Source organism: Tamandua tetradactyla, chromosome 10 (genome assembly GCF_023851605.1).
Source record: "Tamandua tetradactyla isolate mTamTet1 chromosome 10, mTamTet1.pri, whole genome shotgun sequence".
In the NCBI taxonomy this organism is placed as follows: domain Eukaryota; kingdom Metazoa; phylum Chordata; class Mammalia; order Pilosa; family Myrmecophagidae; genus Tamandua; species Tamandua tetradactyla.
In genome coordinates, this window is record NC_135336.1 from 84,514,124 (window position 1) to 84,536,203 (window position 22,080).

At 36.7% G+C, this 22,080-nt stretch overlaps 1 protein-coding gene across 2 annotated transcripts in view; it reads right to left on the reverse strand.

Moving 5' to 3' along the window:
* MRPL39 (mitochondrial ribosomal protein L39) overlaps positions 1–22,080 on the reverse strand; it is a 43,569-nt gene that overhangs the window by 16,117 nt on the left and 5,372 nt on the right. For both annotated transcript variants that reach the window (XM_077118762.1, XM_077118763.1), the window contains exon 5: positions 20,280–20,347. In XM_077118762.1, coding sequence (XP_076974877.1) covers positions 20,280–20,347 — 68 coding nt within the window. The remainder of the gene's footprint in view (positions 1–20,279; positions 20,348–22,080) is intronic.

Below are 22,080 nucleotides of genomic sequence, written 5' to 3' on the forward strand. Positions count from 1 at the left end.
TCATCATGAAGGCAGGCCGAGAAGAGTTTTGTTTACTGCTATTTGAGGCAGCAACATTGTTAACAGTCTAATTCTTTAATTCACCTCAGTTCTCAAACTGTAACTCTCACCTAAAGGTAAAATTTCATAGAATACAACAGGCTAAAACAGTTTAGAGCAGTGATTTTCAAACTGTTCTCTGGAGATTCAAACAGGTACAACTCCAGATCCACCACTGTCACATTAACCGAGAAAGATAAACCTCTATATTCTATATTCTAGGGCACCTAGAGTAAGTTTTCAAATATTACTGTGTATCTTAAGAAACAGTTTTAAGAAGTGAAAAGAAGGTACTCAAAAGTCAAGCAGGGAGAGGGGCCAAGATGGCGGCTTAGCAATGTGCGCGTTTTAGTTCATCCTCTACAACAACTACTAAATAACAAAAAACAGTACAGAACAGCTCCCAGAGCCCGTCAGTGACCGGACACACAGCATACCCCAGTCTGGACCAGCTGGACTGGCTGCAAGCCTCCCCAAAACCGTGACTTCCTCAAGCCACGGCACCCGGCGCCTCTCCCCAACAGGAGGCTTTCCAGAGGGAAAGGAGAGAGACTCTAAACCTGATCAAGGCAGAGTTTGCTCATTGGGCTCATGGAAAAAGAGGAATGGGGGAAAGGGGGATGAAACAGAGGTTTCAGTGGCTGTGTTTCTACGGAGACTCGGCAGCCTCTGGATTCAGCGGTGGGACTTCTCAGGCTGCAACTGCCCCAGGCATAGGTAGAAACGGGCTGCTTTCAGGGCTGTCTCTCATCTGTGCCTTCCCCAGGGGAGGGGTGAAGCCCAACTCAGGTGGAATCCCTCTCTCAAGGAATTCAGACCCCAGGGCTTCGCAATTTGAAGCCATGAAAACCAGCCTACAAACTCTCCTCCGTCTCCACCACGCCCCCAGCAGGGAGAGTCTTCCAAAGTTAAAAGTGCTGCAACATCTTTTGCTGGTGCAACCCGCAGGCAGACGCGCCACATACTGGGCAGGATAAGAAAAAAAAAGCCCAGAGACTTCACAGGAAAGTCTTTTAACCTGCTGGGTCTCACCCTCAGGAAAAACTAATGCAGGTGACTCCTTCCCCCAAATAGGAGGCCAGTTTAATCCGGGAAAACCCGGCTGGAGTCTATAATACCTATGTAGACCCTCCTAAGGGTGGGGAGGGAAAAAGGACCTTACAAGCAGGACAAGAAACAGGAAAATAAGAACTTAAAAATTACCCTCTGTTAAACAAAACTTAAGCTAGAGGCCCAGAAAAAGCTGAACTGAAGGTCAATGAACAGATAGACAACAAACTCATCTAGCAAGAAAACCCTAGGTAAGATAAGTGAAAGCAATCTCCAGAATAAACTAATTAAGGTAATTAAATGTCCAGATGCCAGCAAAAAATAACAAATCACACCAGGAAAATTGAAGATATGGCCCAGTCAAAGGAACAAACCAATAGTTCAAATGAGATACAGGAGCTGAGACAGCTAATTCTGAATATACGAACAGAAATGGAAAACCTCTTCAAAAACCAAATCAATCAATTGAGGGAAGACATGAAGAAGGCAAGGAATGAACAAAAAGAAGAAATGGAAAGTCTGAAAAAACAAATCACAGAACTTATGGGAATGAAAGATACAGTAGAAGGGATGTAAAAAAAACATGGAAACATACAATGGTAGATTTCAAGAGACAGAGGTTAGAATTAGTGAACTGGAGAATGGAACATCTGAAATCCAAAAAGAAACAGAAACTATAGGGAAAAGAATGGAAAAATATGAGCAGGGGTTCAGGGAATTGAATGATAATATGAAGCGCACAAATATAGGTGTTGTGGGTGTCCTGGAGGAGAAGAGAAGGGAAAAGGAGGAGAAAAACTAATGGAAGAAATTATCACTGAAATTTTCCCAACTTTTATGAAAGACCTAAAATTACAGATCCAAGTGCAGCGCACCCCAAAGAGAATAGATCCAAATAGACGTTCTCCAAGACACTTATTAGTTAGAATGTCAGAGGTCAAAGAGAAAGAGAGGATCTTGAAAGCAGCAAGAGAAAAACAATCCATCACATACAAGGGAAACCCAATAAGACTATGTGTAGATTTCTCAGCAGAAACCATGGCGGCAAGAAGACAGTGGGATGATATATTTAAATTACTAAAAGAGAAAAACTGCCAACCAAGAATTCTGTACCCAGCAAAATTGTCCTTCAAAAATGAGGGACAAATTAAAACATTTTCAGACAAAAAGTCACTGAGAGAATTTGTGACCAAGAGACTGGCTCTGCAAGAAATACTGAAGGGAGCACTAGAGGCAGATATGAAAAGACAGAAGAGAGAGGTATGGAGAAGAGTGTAGAAAGAAGGAAAATTAGATATGATATATAAAACACAAAAGGCAAAATGGTAGAGGAAAGTACTACCCAAACAGTAATAACACTAAATGTTAATGGACTGAACTCCCCAATCAAAAGACATAGACTGGCGGGCGGGCCGCGGTGGCTCAGCGGGCAAAGTGCTTGCCTGCTATGCCGGAGGACCTCGGTTCGATTCCCGGCCCCAGCCCATGTAACAAAAACAAAAAAACAAAATACAATAAAACAAGAAAATGTTTAAAGATGTTTCCCTTTCTTCCTTCCTTCCTTCCTTCTATCCTTCCTTCCTTCGCTCTGTCTTTCCTTTAAAAAAAAAAAAAAAAAAAAAAAGACATAGACTGGCAGAATGGATTAAAAAACAGGATCCTTCTATATGCTGTCTACAGGAAACACATCTTAGACCCAAAGATAAACATAGGTTGAAAGTGAAAGGTTGGAAAAAGATATTTCATGCAAATAACAACAAGAAAAGAGCAGGAGTAGCTATACTAATATCCAACAAATTAGACTTCAAATGTAAAACAGTTAAAAGAGACAAAGAAGGATATTTACTAATAAAAGCAACAATTCAACAAGAAGACATAACAATCATAAATATTTATGCACCGAACCAGAATGCCCCAAAATACATGAGGAATACACTGCAAACACTGAAAAGGGAAATAGACACATCTACCATAATAGTTGGAGACTTCAATTCCCCACTCTCATCAATGGACAGAACATCTAGACAAAGGATCAATAAAGAAACAGAGAATTTGAATATTACAATAAATGAGATAGACCTAACAGACATTTATAGGACATTACACCCCACAACAGCAGGATACACCTTTTTCTCAAGTGCTCATGGATCATTCTCAAAGATAGACCATATGCTGGGTCACAAAGCAAGTCTCAACAAATTTTAAAAGATTGAAATCATACACAGCACTTTCTCAGATCATAAAGGAATGAAGTTGGAAATCAATAATAAGCAGAGTGCCAGAAATTAATTCACAAATACGTGGAGGCTCAACAACACACTCTTAAACAACCAGTGGGTCAAGGAAAAAATTACAAGAGAAATTAGTAAATATCTCGAGGCGAATGAAAATGAAAACACAACATATCAAAACCTATGGGACGCAGCAAAGGCAGTGCTAAGAGGGAAATTTATTGCCCTAAATACCTATATCAAAAAAAGAAGAAATGGGAAAAATACAGGAATTAACTGTCCACTTGGAAGAACTGGAGAAAGAACAGCAAACTAACCCCAAAGCAAGCAAAAGGAAAGAAATAACAAAGATTAGAGCAGAAATAAATGAAATTGAGAACATGAAAACAACAGAGAAAATCAATAAGACCAGAAGTTAGTTCTATGAGAAAATCAATAAGATTGATTGACCCTTAGCAAGACTGACAAAAAGAAGAAGAGAGAGGATGCAAATAAGATCGGAAACGGAAGAGGAGACATAACCACTGACCTCACAGAAATAAAGGAGGTAATAACAGGATACTATGAACAACTTTATGCCAATAAATACAACAATGTAGATGAAATGGAGAAGTTCCTAGAAAGGCATGAACAACCAACTTTGACTCAAGAATAAATAGATGACCTCAACAAACCAATCACAAGTAAAGAAATTGAATCAGTCATTCAAAAGCTTCCCAAAAAGAAAAGTCCATGACCAGATGGCTTCACATGTGAATTCTATCAAACATTCCAGAAAGAATTAGTACCAATTCTGCTCAAACTCTTCAAAAAAATTGAAGTGGAGGGAAAGCTACCTAATTCATTCTATGAAGCCAACATCACCCTCATACCAAAACCAGGCAAAGATATTACAAAAAAAGAAAACTACAGACCAATCTCTCTAATGAATATAGATGCAAAGTCCTCAACAAAATTCTAGCAAATCAAATCCAGCAACACATTAAAAGAATTATACATCATGACCAAGTAGGATTCATCCCAGGTATGCAAGGATGGTTCAACATAAGAAAATCAATTAATGTAATACACCATATCAACAAATCAAAGCAGAAAAATCACATGATCATCTCAATTGATGCAGAGAAGGCATTTGACAAGATTCAACATCCTTCCCTGTTGAAAACACTTCAAAGGATAGGAATACAAGGGAACTTCCTTAAAATGATAAAGGGAATATATGAAAAACCCACAGCTAATATCATCCTCAATGGGGAAAAACTGAAAACTTTCCCCGTAAGATCAGGAACAAGACAAGGATGTCCACTATCACCACTGTTATTCAACATCGTGTTGGAAGTTCTAGCCAGAACAATTAGACAATAAAAAGAAATACAATGCATCAAAATCAGAAAGGAAGAAGTAAAACTATCACTGTTTGCAGATGATATGATACTATATGTCGAAAGCCCTGAAAAATCCACAGCAAAACTACTAGAGCTAATAAACGAGTACAGCAAAGTAGCAGGTTACAAGATCAACATTCAAAAATCTGTAGCATTTCTATACACTAGTAATGAACAATCTGAGGGGGAAATCAAGAAACGAATTCCATTTACAATTGCAACTAAAATAATAAAATACTTAGGAATAAATTTAACTAAAGAGACAAAAGACCTATACAAAGAAAACTACAAGAAACTGTTAAAAGAAATCACAGAAGACCTAAATAGATGGAATGGCATACCATGTTCATGGATTGGAAGACTTATAGTTAAGATGTCAATTCTAACTAAATTGATTTACAGATTCAACCCAATACCAATCAAAATCCCAACAACTTACTTTTCAGAAATAGAAAAGCCAATAAGCAAATTTATCTGGAAGGGCAGGGTGCCCCAAATTGCTAAAGTATCTTGAGGGAAAAAAACAAAGCTGGAGGTCTCACGCTGCCTGGCTTTAAGGCATATTATGAAGCCACAGTGGTCAAACAGCATGGTACTGGCATAAAGATAGATATACTGACCAATGGAATCAAATAGAGTGTTCAGATATAGACCCTCTCATCTATGGACATTTGATCTTTGATAAGGTAGTCAAGCCAACTCACCTGGGACAGAACAGTCTCTTCAATAAATGGTACCTAGAGAACTGGATATCCATATGCAAAAGGATGAAAGAGGACCCATATCTCACACCCTATACAAAAGTTAACTCAAAATGGATCAACGATCTAAACATCAGGTCTAAGACCATAAAACAGTTAGAGGGAAATATCTTATAAATCTTGTAATTGGAGGCAGTTTTATAGACCTTACACCCAAAGCAAGAGCACTGAAGAAAGAAATAAACAAATGGAACTCCTCAAAATTAAACACTTTTGTGCATCAAAGAACTTCATCAAGAAAGTAAAAGGACAGCCTACACAATGGGAGACAATATTTGGAAACGACATATCACATAAAGGTCTAGTATCCAGAATTTATAAAGAGATTGTTCAACTCAACAACAAAAAGACAGCCAATCCAATTTCAAAATGGGAAAAAGACTTGAACAGACACTTCTCAGAAGAGGAAATACAAATGGCCAAAAGGCACATGAAGAAATGTTCAACATCCCTGGCCATTAGAGAAATGCAAATCAAAACCACAATGAGATATCATCTCACACCCACCAGAATGGCCATTATCAACAAAACAGAAAATGACAAGTGCTGGAGAGGATGTGGAGAAAGAGGCACACTTATTCACTGTTGGTGGGAATGTCAAATGGTGCAACCACTGTGGAAGGCAGTTTGGCGGTTCCTCAAAAAGCTGAATATAGAATTGTCATATGACCCAGCAATACCATTGCTAGGTATCTACTCAGAGGACTTAAGTGCAAAGACACAAACAGACATTTGCACACCAATGTTTATAGCAGCATTATTTACAATTGCAAAGAGATGGAAACAGCCAAAATGTCCATCAACAGATGAGTGGCTAAACAAACTGTGGTATATACATACAATGGAATATTATGCAGCTGTAAGACAGAATAAAGTTATGAAGTATGTAACAACATGGATGGACCTTGAGGACATTATGCTGAGTGAGATTAGCCAAAAACAAAAGGACAAATACTGCATGGTCTCACTGATATGAGCTGACATTAGTGAATAAACTTGGAATATTTCATTGGTAACTGAGATCATCAGGAGATAGAAACAGGGTAAGATATGGATAATTGGAGCTGAAGGGATACACATTGTGTAACAGGACTGAATATAAAAACTCAGAAATGGACAGTACAATACTACCTAACTGTAATACAATTCTGTTTAAACAGTGAATGAAACTGCATGTAAGAATCATAGAGGGAGGAAGGCTGGGGGCATAAATGAAATCAGAAAGAAAGATAGATGTTAAAGATTGAGATGGTATAATCTAGGAATGCCTAGCATGTATAATAATAGTGACTAAATGTACAAATTTTAAAAATGTTTTTGCATGAGGAAGAACAAAGGAATGTCACTACTGCAGGGTGCTGAAAATAGATGGTAATTAATATTTTAAAATTTCACCTTATGTGTGAGACTAAAGCAAAATATATTTGGTACAAAATTTATATTTTGACAAGTGCATTTCCTAATATAACTTATGTAGATAGCTTGATTAAACACCATAAGTACTTGGAATCTTGGGTAGGACATGAGATTTTGTTGGTTTGTCCAGAGTGATGCCCCGATGAATCCCAGAGTGATTCAATCAGTGAGTGGAAAAGTATGTGCAAAGTCCCCTTTGGGGAATGGTGAAAACAAGGAGAAATTCAACTTCCCCCAGTTGAATTCTTGATATTCTCACAAGCAGTGTGGACAAGCAAAACTATAGGCTGAGCCCCCAGTTTTGATTATACATCAATGTATAGTTATAATTATATTTATTATATATATTTATTGTATGTATTATACATTGATATTGGATTGTTTATATATTGATATAAATATAATTATATATAAATATATTTATATATATATAATTATAATTATACATTTTACAATATGATTATACATACCATACCCCACAAAGGATAGGTCAAGTGTACTTAAAATTTAGGCCTAAGAGTCACCCCAAGAGAGCCTCTTTTGTTGCTCAGATGTGGCCTCTCTCTTCAGTCAACACAACAAGCAAATTCACCACCCTCTCCCTGTCTATATGGGACATGACTCCCAGGTGTGTGGACCTTCCTGGCAACGTGGGACAGAAATCCTAGAATGAGCTGAGACTCAGGATCAAGGGATTGAGAAAAACCCTAGAATGAGCTGAGACTCAGCATCAAGGGATTGAGAAAACCTTCTCGACCAAAATGGGGAAGAGTGAAATGAGACAAAGTGTCAATAGCTGAGAGATTCCAAGCAGAGTCAAGAGGTTATCCTGGAGGTTATTCTTACGCATTAAGTAGATATCACCTTGTTATTCAAGATATAATGGAGAGGCTGGAGGGAACTGCCTGAAAATGTAGAGCTGGGTTCCAGTAGCCATGTTTCTTGATGGGATGATTGAATAATGATATAGCTTTCACAACGTGACTATGTGATTGTGGAAACCTTGTGTCTGATGCTCCTTTTATCTACTTTGTCAACAGACCAATAGAACATATGGAATAAAAATAAATAATAGGGGGCACAAATGTTAAAATAAATTTAGTTTGAAATGCTAGTGATTAATGAAAATGAGGGGTAAAAGGTATGGTATGTATAATCTTTTTTTTTGTTTTCATTTTATTTCTTTTTCTGTTGTCTTTTATTTCTTTTTCTGAATTGACGCAAATGTTCTAAGAAGTAATGAATATGCAACTAAGTGATGATATTGTGAATTACTGATTATATATGTAGAACAGAATGATCACGTTAATGTTTTAGTTTGTTGTTAAATTTTTGTAATTAATAAATAAATGAAAAAAGAATCTAAAAAAACAAAATACATTCTTTTATCTCACATCATATACAAAAAATAACTCAAAATGGATCAACAATTCAAATATCACAGCTAAACCCATAAAACTGTTAGAAAACATAGGGGAGAATCTTCAGGACCTTGTATACATACAGCAATGGAATCTTAGATATGACACCAAGAGCATGAGCATCAAAAGAAAAAACAGGTAAACTGGACTTCATAAAAATCAAAAACTTTTATACATCAAAAGATATTATCAAAAAAAATGAAGTAGTAATTTCAAAGTAGTAATTAACAGACTCTCCTGTATCACTCTTAAAAAACAGAAGAAAAACTAAAACTTGAAAATGACTTGTAGGTAATCCCAAAGGTAATAAGATAGTCCCGTCAACTTTTGGTCAGAAGTGAAAAGGTAAGAATAGTGACAGTTCTATATTCTGGTTAGGTGCTATACAAGAGCTTTTCCTGTTCAGTCAAAATTTCTGCTATTCTTGGTGATGGTAGCACAACATCATGAATGTAATTTCACTACAAAATTATGTATCTGAATATGATTAAATGGGAAAATAAGTTGTATGTACATATACTATTAAAATGTTCTTCTAAAAAAAAAAATGAAGACAACCTACAGAATGGGAAAAAACAATTGCCCATCACATACCTGCTAAGTTTTTTTTTTCTGCTAAGGTTTTAATTTTTAGAATACAAAAGGACTCCTACAACTCAAAAAAAAAAGGACAAAATCAAATTTTTAAATGTGCAAAGGACTTAATCAGCCATTTCTCCAAAGAAAATACACAGATGGCCAAAAGGCACATGAAACCATGCTCAATATTAGCCTTAAGGGAAATGCAAATCAAAACCACAAGGAGATACCACTCCACATCTACTAGAATGGCTATTATTAAAAAGAAAAAGACCCTAAAGTAAAATAACTCATTGCAGAATGAGAAACAAGAATGTGTAGGACAAAATGGATGTATATAGAATTTGTAGAAGTCTTGTCGGAAGTGAATTTTATTGGCTGTGGCTAAGGTTGACTGAGATTTTACAGTTTTATAAGAATTCTTACAGTTTTCTTATCAGATATATCTTCACGCAAAACAAGAATTTGGTTTTCATTTTGCTAAAATGACAATGTTTTCCTGGATTATTTGTTTGCTCTTAGATGCTATAAAAGCATCTTTGGCTCTTCCGCCTTCACCGGCTCCTCCGCCACCGGCCTCCACAGCCTTGACACCCTCACCTTTCCTCCTCCAGAACAGCTACTGGGGGAGTGGAGACAATACAGAGCAGCTCCCGGAGCCACGACAGAGATCAAAGGGACGGCGTACCCCATCCTGAACGGCTGACTGTCTGGGAGAACCAGCTCCAGTGAGATCACCGAAGGGCGCAGGCTTTCCTGGGTGGGACAGCAAGCGGCCGGAGTCCCTCCCTTCCTCCTTCCCAGGCCAGCTGGCAGAATTGGACAGGCGGTCCCCTTGGGCCGCGGCGGCTGGCACCCCCACCACACGAGGCCCCCCGGAACAACTGAGAGAGTTCGGTCGGAAATCCCCAGACTGCGGAGAACAGTGACCGGGGGGTCCCTTCCAAACACGTGACTCCCCAGTCCGGCTGGGAACAGTGCACTCTCCCGGGCTGCGACAGCGGGCGCCCTCCCGCCACGCTTGGCACCCCGGGCCGACTAGGTAATTCGGCCAGACGCTCTCCCGTGCTGCGGCGGCCGGCAACCTTCCCCGCATTCGGAACCCTGGGCCGGCTGGCACTCTTCCAAGATGCTTCGGCTGCCGAACCTCCCCTACGGCGAGAATTTTCCAGAGTTAAAGGACCCACAGCAACTTTCACTGGTGGAACCCGTAGACAAACGTGTGCCACAAGCGCCACCTACTGGGCAGGATAAGAAAAACAGAACACAGAGATTTCACAGAAAAATCTTTCAACCTGTGGGGTCCAACACCCAGGGAAATCTGACTAAATGCCCAGATGCCAGCAGAAGATAACAGATCACGCTCAGAAAACTGAAAATATGGCCCAGTCAAAGGAACAAACCAATAGTTCGAATGAGATACAGGAGCTGAAACAACTAATGCTGAATATACGAACAGAAATGGAAAACCTCTTAAAAAACGAAATCGATAAATTGAGGAAGGACATGAAGAAGACATGGGCTGAACAAAAAGAAGAAATAGAAAAACTGAAAAAACAAATCACAGAACTTATGGAAGTGAAGGATAAAGTAGAAAAGATGGAAAAAACAATGGATACCTACAATAATAGATTCAAAGAGACAGAAGATAGAATTAGTGATTTGGAGGATGGAACATCTGAATTCCAAAAACGAACAGAAACTATCCAGAAAAGAATGGAAAAATTTGAACAGGGTATCAGGGAACTCAAGGACAATGTGAACTGCACAAATATACGTGTTGTGGGTGTCCCAGAAGGAGAAGAGAAGGGAAAAGGAGGAGAAAAACTAATGGAAGAAATTATCACTGAAAATTTCCCAACTCTTATGAAAGACCTAAAATTACAGATCCAAGAAGTGCAGCGCACCCCAAAGAGATTAGACCCAAATAGGCATTCTCCAAGACACTTACTAGTTAGAATGTCAGAGGTCAAAGAGAAAGAGAGGATCTTGAAAGCAGCGAGAGAGAAGCAATCCATCACATACAAGGGAAACCCAATAAGACTATGTGTAGATTTCTCAGCAGAAACCATGGAAGCTAGAAGACAGTGGGATGATATATTTAAGTTACTAAAAGAGAAAAACTGCCAACCAAGACTCCTATATCCAGCAAAATTGTCCTTCAAAAATGAGGGAGAAATTAAAACATTCTCAGACAAAAAGTCACTGAGAGAATTTGTGACCAAGAGACTGGCTCTGCAAGAAATACTAAAGGGAGCACTAGAGTCAGATACAAAAAGACGAAGAGAGAGGCATGGAGAAGAGTGTAGAAAGCAGGAAAGTCAGATATGATACATATAATACAAAAGGCAAAATGGTAGAGGAAAATATTATCCAAACAGTAATAACTCTAAATGTTAATGGACTGAATTCCCCAATCAAAAGACATAGACTGGCAGAATGGATTAAAAAACAGGATCCTTCTATATGCTGTCTACAGGAAACACATCTTAGACCCAAAGATAAATATAGGTTGAAAGTGAAAGGTTGGGAAAAGATATTTCATGCAAATAACAACCAGAAAAGAGCAGGAGTGGCTCTACTAATATCCAACAAATTAGACTTCAAATGTAAAACAGTTAAAAGAGACAAAGAAGGACACTATATACTAATAAAAGGAACAATTAAACAAGAAGACATAACAATCATAAATATTTACGCACCGAACCAGAATGCCCCAAAATACGTGAGGAATACACTGCAAACACTGAAAAGGGAAATAGACACATATACCATAATAGTTGGAGACTTCAATTCACCACTCTCATCAATGGACAGAACATCTAGACAGAGGATCAATAAAGAAATAGAGAATCTGAATATTACTATAAATGAGCTTGACTTAACAGACATTTATAGGACATTACATCTCACAACAGCAGGATACACCTTTTTTTCAAGTGCTCATGGATCATTCTCAAAGATAGACCATATGCTGGGTCACAAAGCAAGTCTCAACAAATTTTAAAAGATTGAAATCATACACAGCACTTTCTCGGATCATAAAGGAATGAAGTTGGAAATCAATAATAGACGGAGTGCCAGAAAATTCACAAATACATGGAGGCTCAACAACACACTCTTAAACAACAACTGGGTCAAAGAAGAAATTGCAAGAGAAATTAGTAAATACCTAGAGGCGAATGAAAATGAAGACACAACATATCAAAACTTATGGGACGCAGCAAAGGCAGTGCTAAGAGGGAAATTTATTGCCCTAAATGCCTTTATCAGAAAAGAAGAAAAGGCAAAAATGCAGGAATTAACTGTCCACTTTGAAGAACTGGAGAAAGAACAGCAAATTAATCCCAAAGCAACCAAAAGGAAAGAAATAACAAAGATTAGAGTAGAAATAAATGAAATTGAAAACATGAAAACAATAGAGAAAATCAATAAGACCAGAAGTTGGTTCTATGAGAAAATCAATAAGATTGATGGGCCCTTAGCAAGATTGACAAAAAGAAGAAGAGAGAGGATGCAAATAAATAAGATCAGAAATGGAAGAGGAGACATAACTACTGACCTCACAGAAATAAAGGAGGTAATAACAGGATATTAGGAACAACTTTACGCTAATAAATACAACAATTTAGATGAAATGGACGGGTTCCTGGAAAGACATGAACAACCAACTTTGACTCAAGAAGAAATAGATGACCTCAACAAACCAATCACAAGTAAAGAGATTGAATTAGTCATTCAGAAGCTCCCTAAAAAGAAAAGTCCAGGACCAGACGGCTTCACATGTGAATTCTATCAAACATTCCAGAAAGAATTAGTACCAACTCTCCTCAAACTCTTCAACATAATCGAAGTGGAGGGAAAACTACCTAATTCATTCTATGAAGCCAACATCACCCTCATACCAAAACCAGGCAAAGATATTACAAAAAAAGAAAAGTATAGACCAATCTCTCTAATGAATACAGATGCAAAAATCCTCAATAAAATTCTAGCAAATCGTATTCAACAACACATTAAAAGAATTATACATCATGACCAAGTAGGATTCATCCCAGGTATGCAAGGATGGTTCAACATAAGAAAATCAATTAATGTAATACACCACATCAACAAATCAAAGCAGAAAAATCACATGATTATCTCAATTGATGCAGAGAAGGCATTTGACAAGATTCAACATCCTTTCCTGTTGAAAACACTTCAAAAGATAGGAATACAAGGGAACTTCCTTAAAATGATAGAGGGAATATATGAAAAACCCACAGCTAATATCTTCAATGGAGAAAAATTGAAAACTTTCCCCGTAAGATCAGGAACAAGACAAGGATGTACACTATCACCACTATTATTCAACATTGTGTTGGAGGTTCTAGCCAGAGCAATTAGACAAGAAAAAGAAATACAAGGCATCAAAATTGGAAAGGAAGAAGTAAAACTATCACTGTTTGCAGACGATATGATACTATACGTAGAAAACCCAGAAAAATCCACAACAAAATTAACTAGAGCTAATAAATGAGTACAGCAAAGTAGCAGGCTACAAGATCAACATTCAAAAATCTGTAGCTTTTCTATACACTAGTAATGAACAAGCGGAGGGGGAAATCAAGAAACGAATCCCAGTTACAATCGCAACTAAAAAAATAAAATACCGGACTTCCGGAGAAGATGGCGGCTTAGTAAGACGCGCGGGTCTTAGTTCCTCCTCCAGAAAAGCAACTAAAGCAACAGAAACAATACAAAACAGCTCCCGGAGTCACGACAGAGACCAAAAAAGACAGCGTACCCCATTCTGGAACGGCTGAACGGGTAGGGAGAATCCACTGCTGTGAGATACCCGAGGGGTGCACGTTTTCCCAGCTGGGGTGGCTGGCGTCTGGGGTCCCCTCCACGCACGTGGCTCCCCGGTCTGACTGGGAACATTGGATAGCGGGGCCCTCCCGTCACGCTTGGCGTCTCGGGCCAGCTGGGCAATTTGGACCGGCACTCCCCCAAGCCACGGCCAGCGACCCCCGCCTCCACGCGCGGTTTCCCGGGCCGACTGCCCCGCAGACAAACGACCGCCACGAGCGCCACCTACTGGGCAGGAAAAGAAAAACAGAGCCCAGAGATTCCACAGAAAAACCTTTCAACCAGCTGGGTCCCACACCCAGGAAGATCTGATCAAATGCCCAGACACCAGCAGAAAATAATGGATGACGCTCGGAAAATTGAAGATATGGCCCAATCAAAGGAACAAACCAATAGTTCAAATGAGATACAGGAGCTGAGACAACTAATGCTGAATATACGAACAGAAATGGAAAAACTCTTCAAAAACCAAATCAATAAATTGAGGGAGGACATGAAGAAGATATGGGCTGAACAAAAAGAAGAAATAGAAAATCTGAAAAAACAAATCACAGAACTTGTGGGAGTGAAGGACAAAGAAGAAAAAATGGAAAAAACAATGGATACCTACAATGGTAGATCTAAAGAGACAGAAGCTACAATTAGTGAACTGGAGGATGGAACAACTGAATTCCAAAAAGAAACAGAAACTATAGGGAAAAGAATGGAAAAACTTGAGCAGGGAATCAGGGAACTGAATGACAATATGAAGCGCACAAATATACGTGTTGTGGGTGTCCCAGAAGGAGAAGAGAAGGGAAAAGGAGGAGAAAAACTAATGGAAGAAATTATCACTGAAAATTTCCTAACTCTTATGAAAGACCTAAATATACAGATCCAAGAAGTGCAGCGCACCCCAAAGAGAATAGACCCAAATAGGCGTTCTCCAAGACACTTACTAGTTAGAATGTCAGAGGTCAAAGAGAAAGAGAGGATCTTGAAAGCAGCAAGAGAAAAACAATCTGTCACATACAAGGGAAACCCAATAAGACTATGTGTAGATTTCTCAGCAGAAACCATGGAAGCTAGAAGACAGTGGGATGATATATTTAAATCACTAAAAGAGAAAAACTGCCAACCAAGACTCCTATATCCAGCAAAATTGTCCTTCAAAAATGAAGGAGAAATTAAAAAATTTATAGACAAAAAGTCACTGAGAGAATTTGTGACCAAGAGACCAGCTCTGCAAGAAATACTAAAGGGAGCACTAGAGTCAGATACGAAAAGACAGAAGAGAGAGGTATGGAGTAAAGTGTAGAAAGAAGGAAAATCAGATATGATATATATAATACAAAAGCCAAAATGGTAGAGGAAAATATTATCCAAACAGTAATAACACTAAAAGTTAATGGACTGAATTTCCCAATCAAAAGACATAGAATGGCAGAATGGATTACGACCCAGCAATACCACTGCTAGGTATCTACTCAAAGGACTTAAGGGCAAAGACACAGACGGACATTTGCACACCAGTGTTTATAGCAGCATTATCTACAACTTCAAAGAGATGGAAACAGCCAAAATGCCATCAACAGACGAGTGGCTAAACAAACTGTGGCGTATACCTACGATGGAATATTATGCAGCTTTAAGACAGACTAAACTTATGAAGCATGTAATAACATAGATGGACCTAGAGAACATTATGCTGAGTGAGTCTAGCCAAAAACTAAAGGACAAATACTGTATGGTCCCACTGATGTGAACCGACATTCGAGAATCAGCTTGGACTATATCATTGGTAACAGAGACCAGCAGGAGTTAGAAACAGGGTAAGATAATGGGTAATTGGAGCTGAAGGGATACAGACTGTGCAACAGGACTAGATACAAAAACTCAAAAATGGACAGCACAATAATACCTAAGTGTAATGTAACTAGGCTGGAACACTGAATGAAGCTGCACCTGAAATATGGTTTTTTGTTTGTTTGTTTGTGTGTTTGTATCTTTTGTTTTTGTTTTTTTCTTTTTCCTTTTTATATATATACATATTATTAGTATTATTATTTTAATTCTCTTCTCTATATTAACATTCTATATCTTTTTCTGCTGTTTTGCTAGTTCTTTTCCTAAATCGATGCAAATGTACTAAGAAATGATGATCATACATCTATGTGATGATACTAAGAATTACTGAGTGCATGTGTAGAATGGAATGATTTCTAAATGTTGTGTTAATTTCTTTTCTTTTTTTTGATTAATAAAAAAATTAAAAAAATAAAAAAATAAAATAAAATACCTAGGAATAAATTTAACCAAAGAGACAAAAAACCTATATAAAGAAAACTACATAAAACTGCCAAAAGAAATCACAGAAGACCTAAATAGATGGAAGGGCATACCGTGTTCATGGATTGGAAGACCAAATATAATTAAGATGTCAATCCTACCTAAACTGATCTACAGATTCAATGCAATACCAATCAAAATCCCAACAACTTATTTTTCAGAATTAGAAAAACCAATAAGCAAATTTATCTGGAAGGGTAGGGTGCCCCAAATTGCTAAAAACATCTTGAGGAAAAAAAACGAAGCTGGAGGTCTAGCGATGTCGGACTTTAAGGCATATTATGAAGCCACAGTGGTCAAAACAGCATGGTATTGGCATAAAGATAGATATATCGACCAATGGAATCAAATAGAGTGCTCAGATATAGACCCTCTCATCTATGGACATTTGATATTTGATAAGGCAGTCAAGCCAACTCACCTGGGACAGAACAGTCTCTTCAATAAATGGTGCCTAGAGAACTGGATATCCATATGTAAAAGAATGAAAGAAGACCCGTATCTCACACCTTATACAAAAGTTAACTCAAAATGGATCAAAGATCTAAACATTAGGTCTAAGACCATAAAACAGTTAGAGGAAAATGTAGGGAGATATCTTATGAATCTTACAACTGGAGGCGGTTTTATGGACCTTAAACCTAAAGCAAGAGCACTGAAGAAAGAAAGAAATAAATGGGAGCTCCTCAAAATTAAACACTTTTGTGCATCGAAGAACTTCATCAAGAAAGTAGAAAGACAGCCTACACAATGGGAGACAATATTTGGAAATGACATATCAGATAAAGGTCTAGTATCCAGAATTTATAAAGAGATTGTTCAACTCAACAACAAAAAGACAGCCAATCCAATTACAAAATGGGAAAAAGACTTGAACAGACACCTACCAGAAGAGGAAATACGGATGGCCAAGAGGCACATGAAGAGATGCTCAATGTCCCTGGCCATTAGAGAAATGCAAATCAAAACCACAATGAGATATCATCTCACACCCACCAGAATGGCCATTATCAACAAAACAGAAAATGACAAGTGCTGGAGAGGATGTGGAGAAAGAGGCACACTAATCCACTGTTGGTGGGAATGTCAAATGGTGCAACCACTGTGGAAGGTAGTTTGGCGGTTCCTCAAAAAGCTGAATATAGAATTGCCATACGACCCAGCAATACCATTGCTAGGTATCTACTCAAAGGATTTAAGGGCAAAGACACAAACGGACATTTGCACACCAATGTTTATAGCAGCGTTATTTACAATTGCAAAGAGATGGAAACAGCCAAAATGTCCATCAACAGAAGAATGGCTAAACAAACTGTGGTATACACGTACGATGGAATATTACGCAGCTTTAAGACAAGATAAACTTATGAAACATGTAATAACATGGATGGACCTAGAGAACATTATGCTGAGTGAGTCCAGCCAAAAACTAAAGGACAAATACTGTATGGTCCCACTGATGTGAACGGACATTCGAGAATAAACTTGAAATATGTCATTGGTAACAGAGTCCAGCAGGAGTTAGAAACAGGGTAAGACAATGGGTAATTGAAGCTGAAGGGATACAGACTGTGCAACAGGACTAGATACAAAAACTCAAAAATGGACAGCACAATAATACCTAATTGTAAATTAATCATGTTAAAACACTGAATGAAGCTGCATCTGAGCTATAGGGTTTTTTTTGTTTTTTTTGTTTGTTTGTTTGTTTTACTATTATTACTACTTTTATTTCTTTTCTCTATATTAACATTTTATATCTTTTTCTGTTGTGTTGCTAGTTCCTCTAAACCGATGCAAATGTACTAAGAAACGATGATCATGCATCTATGTGATGATGTTAAGAATTACTGAGTGCATATGTAGAATGGTATGATTTCTAAATGTTGTGTTAATTTCTTTTTTTTCTTTCCGTTAATAAAAAAAAAATAAATAAAAAAAAATAAAACGTTAAGACCTTTCCTTTCCCTGGGTTTTCTCAGATTACTAGGGACGGAATAAAAAAAAAAAAAAAAGCATCTTTGCCTAGATGACAAAGATTCTGTCTTAGATCAATTAACTTATTGATATGTATGCTGACCATCTCCTTCCTATTATTTTAGACAATGCCTCCTCACTTTTAAAAAATTTTAAATCATGCTAACTCTTCTATTTACTTTCAAACTTCTGTCACCCTGATTAGATAAAAAACAAAAGAAAAGAAAAAAATAGAGTCAAGAGGCTACTTTGGCGGTCACTCTTACACAAGCTTCAGTTAGACACTGCTACCTATCATAACTTGACAAACCCCAACCAAAACCATTCCTGCCAATCCTAAAGAATACTTAGGGCATTACACAAGATTCTACATAGGTTCCATGCACTAGGGTAACTATCCAGAAACCTAAAACCTCCAGATAGGTCCTTGGACTAGATAAGTCCTGAAATGCAGAGGGACCAGCCTCTCCAGAATATCAACTAGTTTCATCCCCCTATCCCATATTATCAACAGCCCCTTCCACTATGAAAAAGTTAGAATAAGCATAGCTCAAATACCCCTAAAAAGTGGGAGAAAGATCAAATGTGATGGTGGAGTTATACAGAGAAGGTAGGGTTTAACAAATGGGTATGATTGCTGAATCGTTGTATCGATATTTCTTTTAGTCTCCAGTACCTTAAGCAGCTAGAAGTAAAAACCTAAAATTGTGGAATTGTAACCCATATCAAACCCTGAAATCTGTTCTACAACTAATTGTTGCAAGGTATTTTGAAATTCATTGCTTTTTATATATATGTTATCACAAAAAAGAAAAAAAGAGAGGAGGAGTATAACAGAGAAGATAGGGTTTAACAAATGAGTATGATTGCTGAATGATTATACTGATATTTCTTATGGTCTCCAGTGTCTCACAGCAGCTAGAAAACAGAAAAAATTGTAGAAGTGTAGCCCATACCAAATAAAACCTGTTTTATAACTACTTGTTAAGATGTACTTGGAAATGTATTGCTTTTTTGTACATATATTTCACAATTTTAAAAAAGTTAAAAAAAGAAAAAGAAAGGGACAAGTAATGGAGATAATGCAGAGAAATTGGAACCCTCAAACATTGTTGGTACAATGTAAAATGGTACAGCTACTGTGGAAAAGTTTAGCATTCTTCAAAAATTTAAACGCAGAATTACCACATGATAGAGTAATTCCACTCTTAGGTATATACCCAAAAGAAATGAAAGCAGGGACTCAAACAGATACTTTTACACAAATGTTCACAGTATAATAGCCAAAAGGCAGAAACAACCCAAGTGTACACTCACAGACACAAATGGATAAACAAAATGTGGTATATACACACTATGGAGCATTATTCAATCATAAAAAGGAATGAGGCTCTGATATATGATACAACATAGGTGAACCTTCTAAGACAACAGGTTGAGTAAAATAAGCCAGGAACAAAAGGACAAATACTGTATGATTCCATTTATATGAAAGTAGAGTATGCTTATTTATGGAACAGAGAGGAAAACACAGATTACCAGAGGCTAGATAAGGAGAAGAGAATAAAGAGTTCTTGCTTAATGGATGCAGACTTTCTATTTGGGGTGCTGAATAAGTTTGGTAATGGATGGTGGTGATGGAGCATAACATTGTGAATGTAATTAGTATAACTTAATTGTACATATTAAACAGGAAATTTTGTGTAGACAAGTTACCATAATTTAAAAAAAAAGAAATAGGGTTCTGATGCATGCCACAACATGGATGAACCTTGAAAACATTACGCTAAATGCAATAAGCCAGACACAAAAGGACAAATATTGTATAATTCCAGTTTTATGAAATCTCTAGAATGAGCAAATTCATAGAAATAGAAAATAGATAAGAGGTTAACAGTGGTAGGGGAAAGGGGTGTGAAATGGGGAGTTATTGCTTAATGGGTACAGAGGTTTTGTTTTGGGTGATGAAAAGTTTTGGTAAAGGATGGTGGAATTGTAGCACAATATTGTAAATGTAATTAATGTCAATAAATTATATACTTAAAAATGGCTAAAATGACAAATTTTATATTATATATATGTATATATGTTCCCACGATAAAACAAATTTTTCAAAATATATACATTCTTTTAAATATATTATAACATGCTACCACTTACCAATACTAACACAGGAAATCATACTTAGGCGGAATGACAGACTCTAAAATTAATTCTCAAGAGAATAAAAGTTCTTACTTTTGTTGGCATCCACTCATCAAGTCTCTTATCCAAAACTACATCATAGCAAAAGGCTCCAGCGATTACTGTAAATCCAATCAAATAGAAAATACAAAGTCAAAGCTGTCAAGGTATAAAGTTAAGTCATTCATATTTGAACATTCACACCATAAGATGAAGGGTTAGCAATCTTTCACAACTCTGCTATCATTATCCTAGATGCCTGCCAGAACTCTATCAACTTTTCCCCCACACAAAAAAATTAAACTTTTGTTAATGCCAAGTCATTAATATTTTGTAAAACATTAAGAATATTGTCATTATAGAAATTTCTAGTAGTCACTACATAAAAGTTCCAAAATAATATTTTAATAAGTAGATGAATGACTAAACAAACATGAAATGTTGAATGCACTTCTATAAGATATCCTAAATATCTTCATTCTGTTCTTATATAAAGTTACACATGCTCATACTAACAAAAAAAACATACAGTAGTGAAGACATATGAAAAATTAAGAGTTTTCCATCATTCTCATTCCATCATTTCTTGAGTTTCTTTTAAATATTTTTGGTATTTACACACCTACCCTTTTAACAAATAAAAAAAAAATGTGTTTGCACTACACATATTTACACAAAATTCTGTTTTTACTGAATATATTCTGAACACATTATCATATCAGTAGTTCTACTTCATTCTTATTGATGACCATATCTTATTAATAATATTCCACTGAAATTATTTATCACAGTCGACTTTTTTTGTGTGAAAAATAACATATACAAAAATTCTTTTCTGTGAAAAATAACATACAAAAATTCTTTTTTGTGAAAAATAACATACAAAAAAGCAAATTTCAAGGTGCATCACAACAACTAGTTCTAGATTTGGTAACATTTTTATATTATTTCTGTTTTCTGGATAATACAGACTTGCAAAGAGTATCTGTATTCATATTCCTATAACTTTTTAAATAGCCATAAAACAAATTCTTAAGATCATAGAGAATGTGCCTTTTAAAATTTTAGTATATATGGCCAAGTTGTAACCCAAAAGAAATTCTACCAATTTAAACCTTCCCCACTACTATGGTAGTGCTTCTGCTATAATCTTGCTAATGATGGATATAATCACTCTTTTAATTTTTGTGAATCTGACCGCTGAAGAATAATATCTTATTTCTTTTGATTTGTCATTTCTTTATTCACGTAAAACTAGATATCTATAGAAGTCTTTGGTATTTCCTCTTTGGGACTTGACAAAATTTTTGCTTAAATTAAAATTAAAATTTTTGCTCATTTTTCTACTGAGTCATTCAACTGGAATGTATATCTTCCATGAAAATTTTTCATTTAACAAATTTTCTACCATCTACATTAACAAAGGAATATTAATATGCATACAGTATACACTACTATTCTAGTAGTTCTTGAATTATGGAAATGTCTAATCTAATAAATAAACTTCTTACACCAACATAGATGTTAAAATGCTACTCATGAAAATAAACTTCACAAAAGTAGGATGGTATGAGTAAAAATCTTTGAATAGAGATTTGATTTAGAAGAGTCTCAATCTCCTTGCTTTCTATAGTAGATCGCCCTGAACAAAATTACTAAGAGTCTGCACCCTTCCATCTCCCCAAAATGAGTGCCATCTCCAACTCATGGCAATTTCTGGTTAAATAGCACCACCTAAGCACAGCTCTTTCCAAAACCCCACTTACACTCCCAGTTCCTCTTCCACACATTCAATTTGAAAACAAATAGTTAACAGGATAAGAAATGAACACTGAAGCAGTGTAGCTCATGAGAT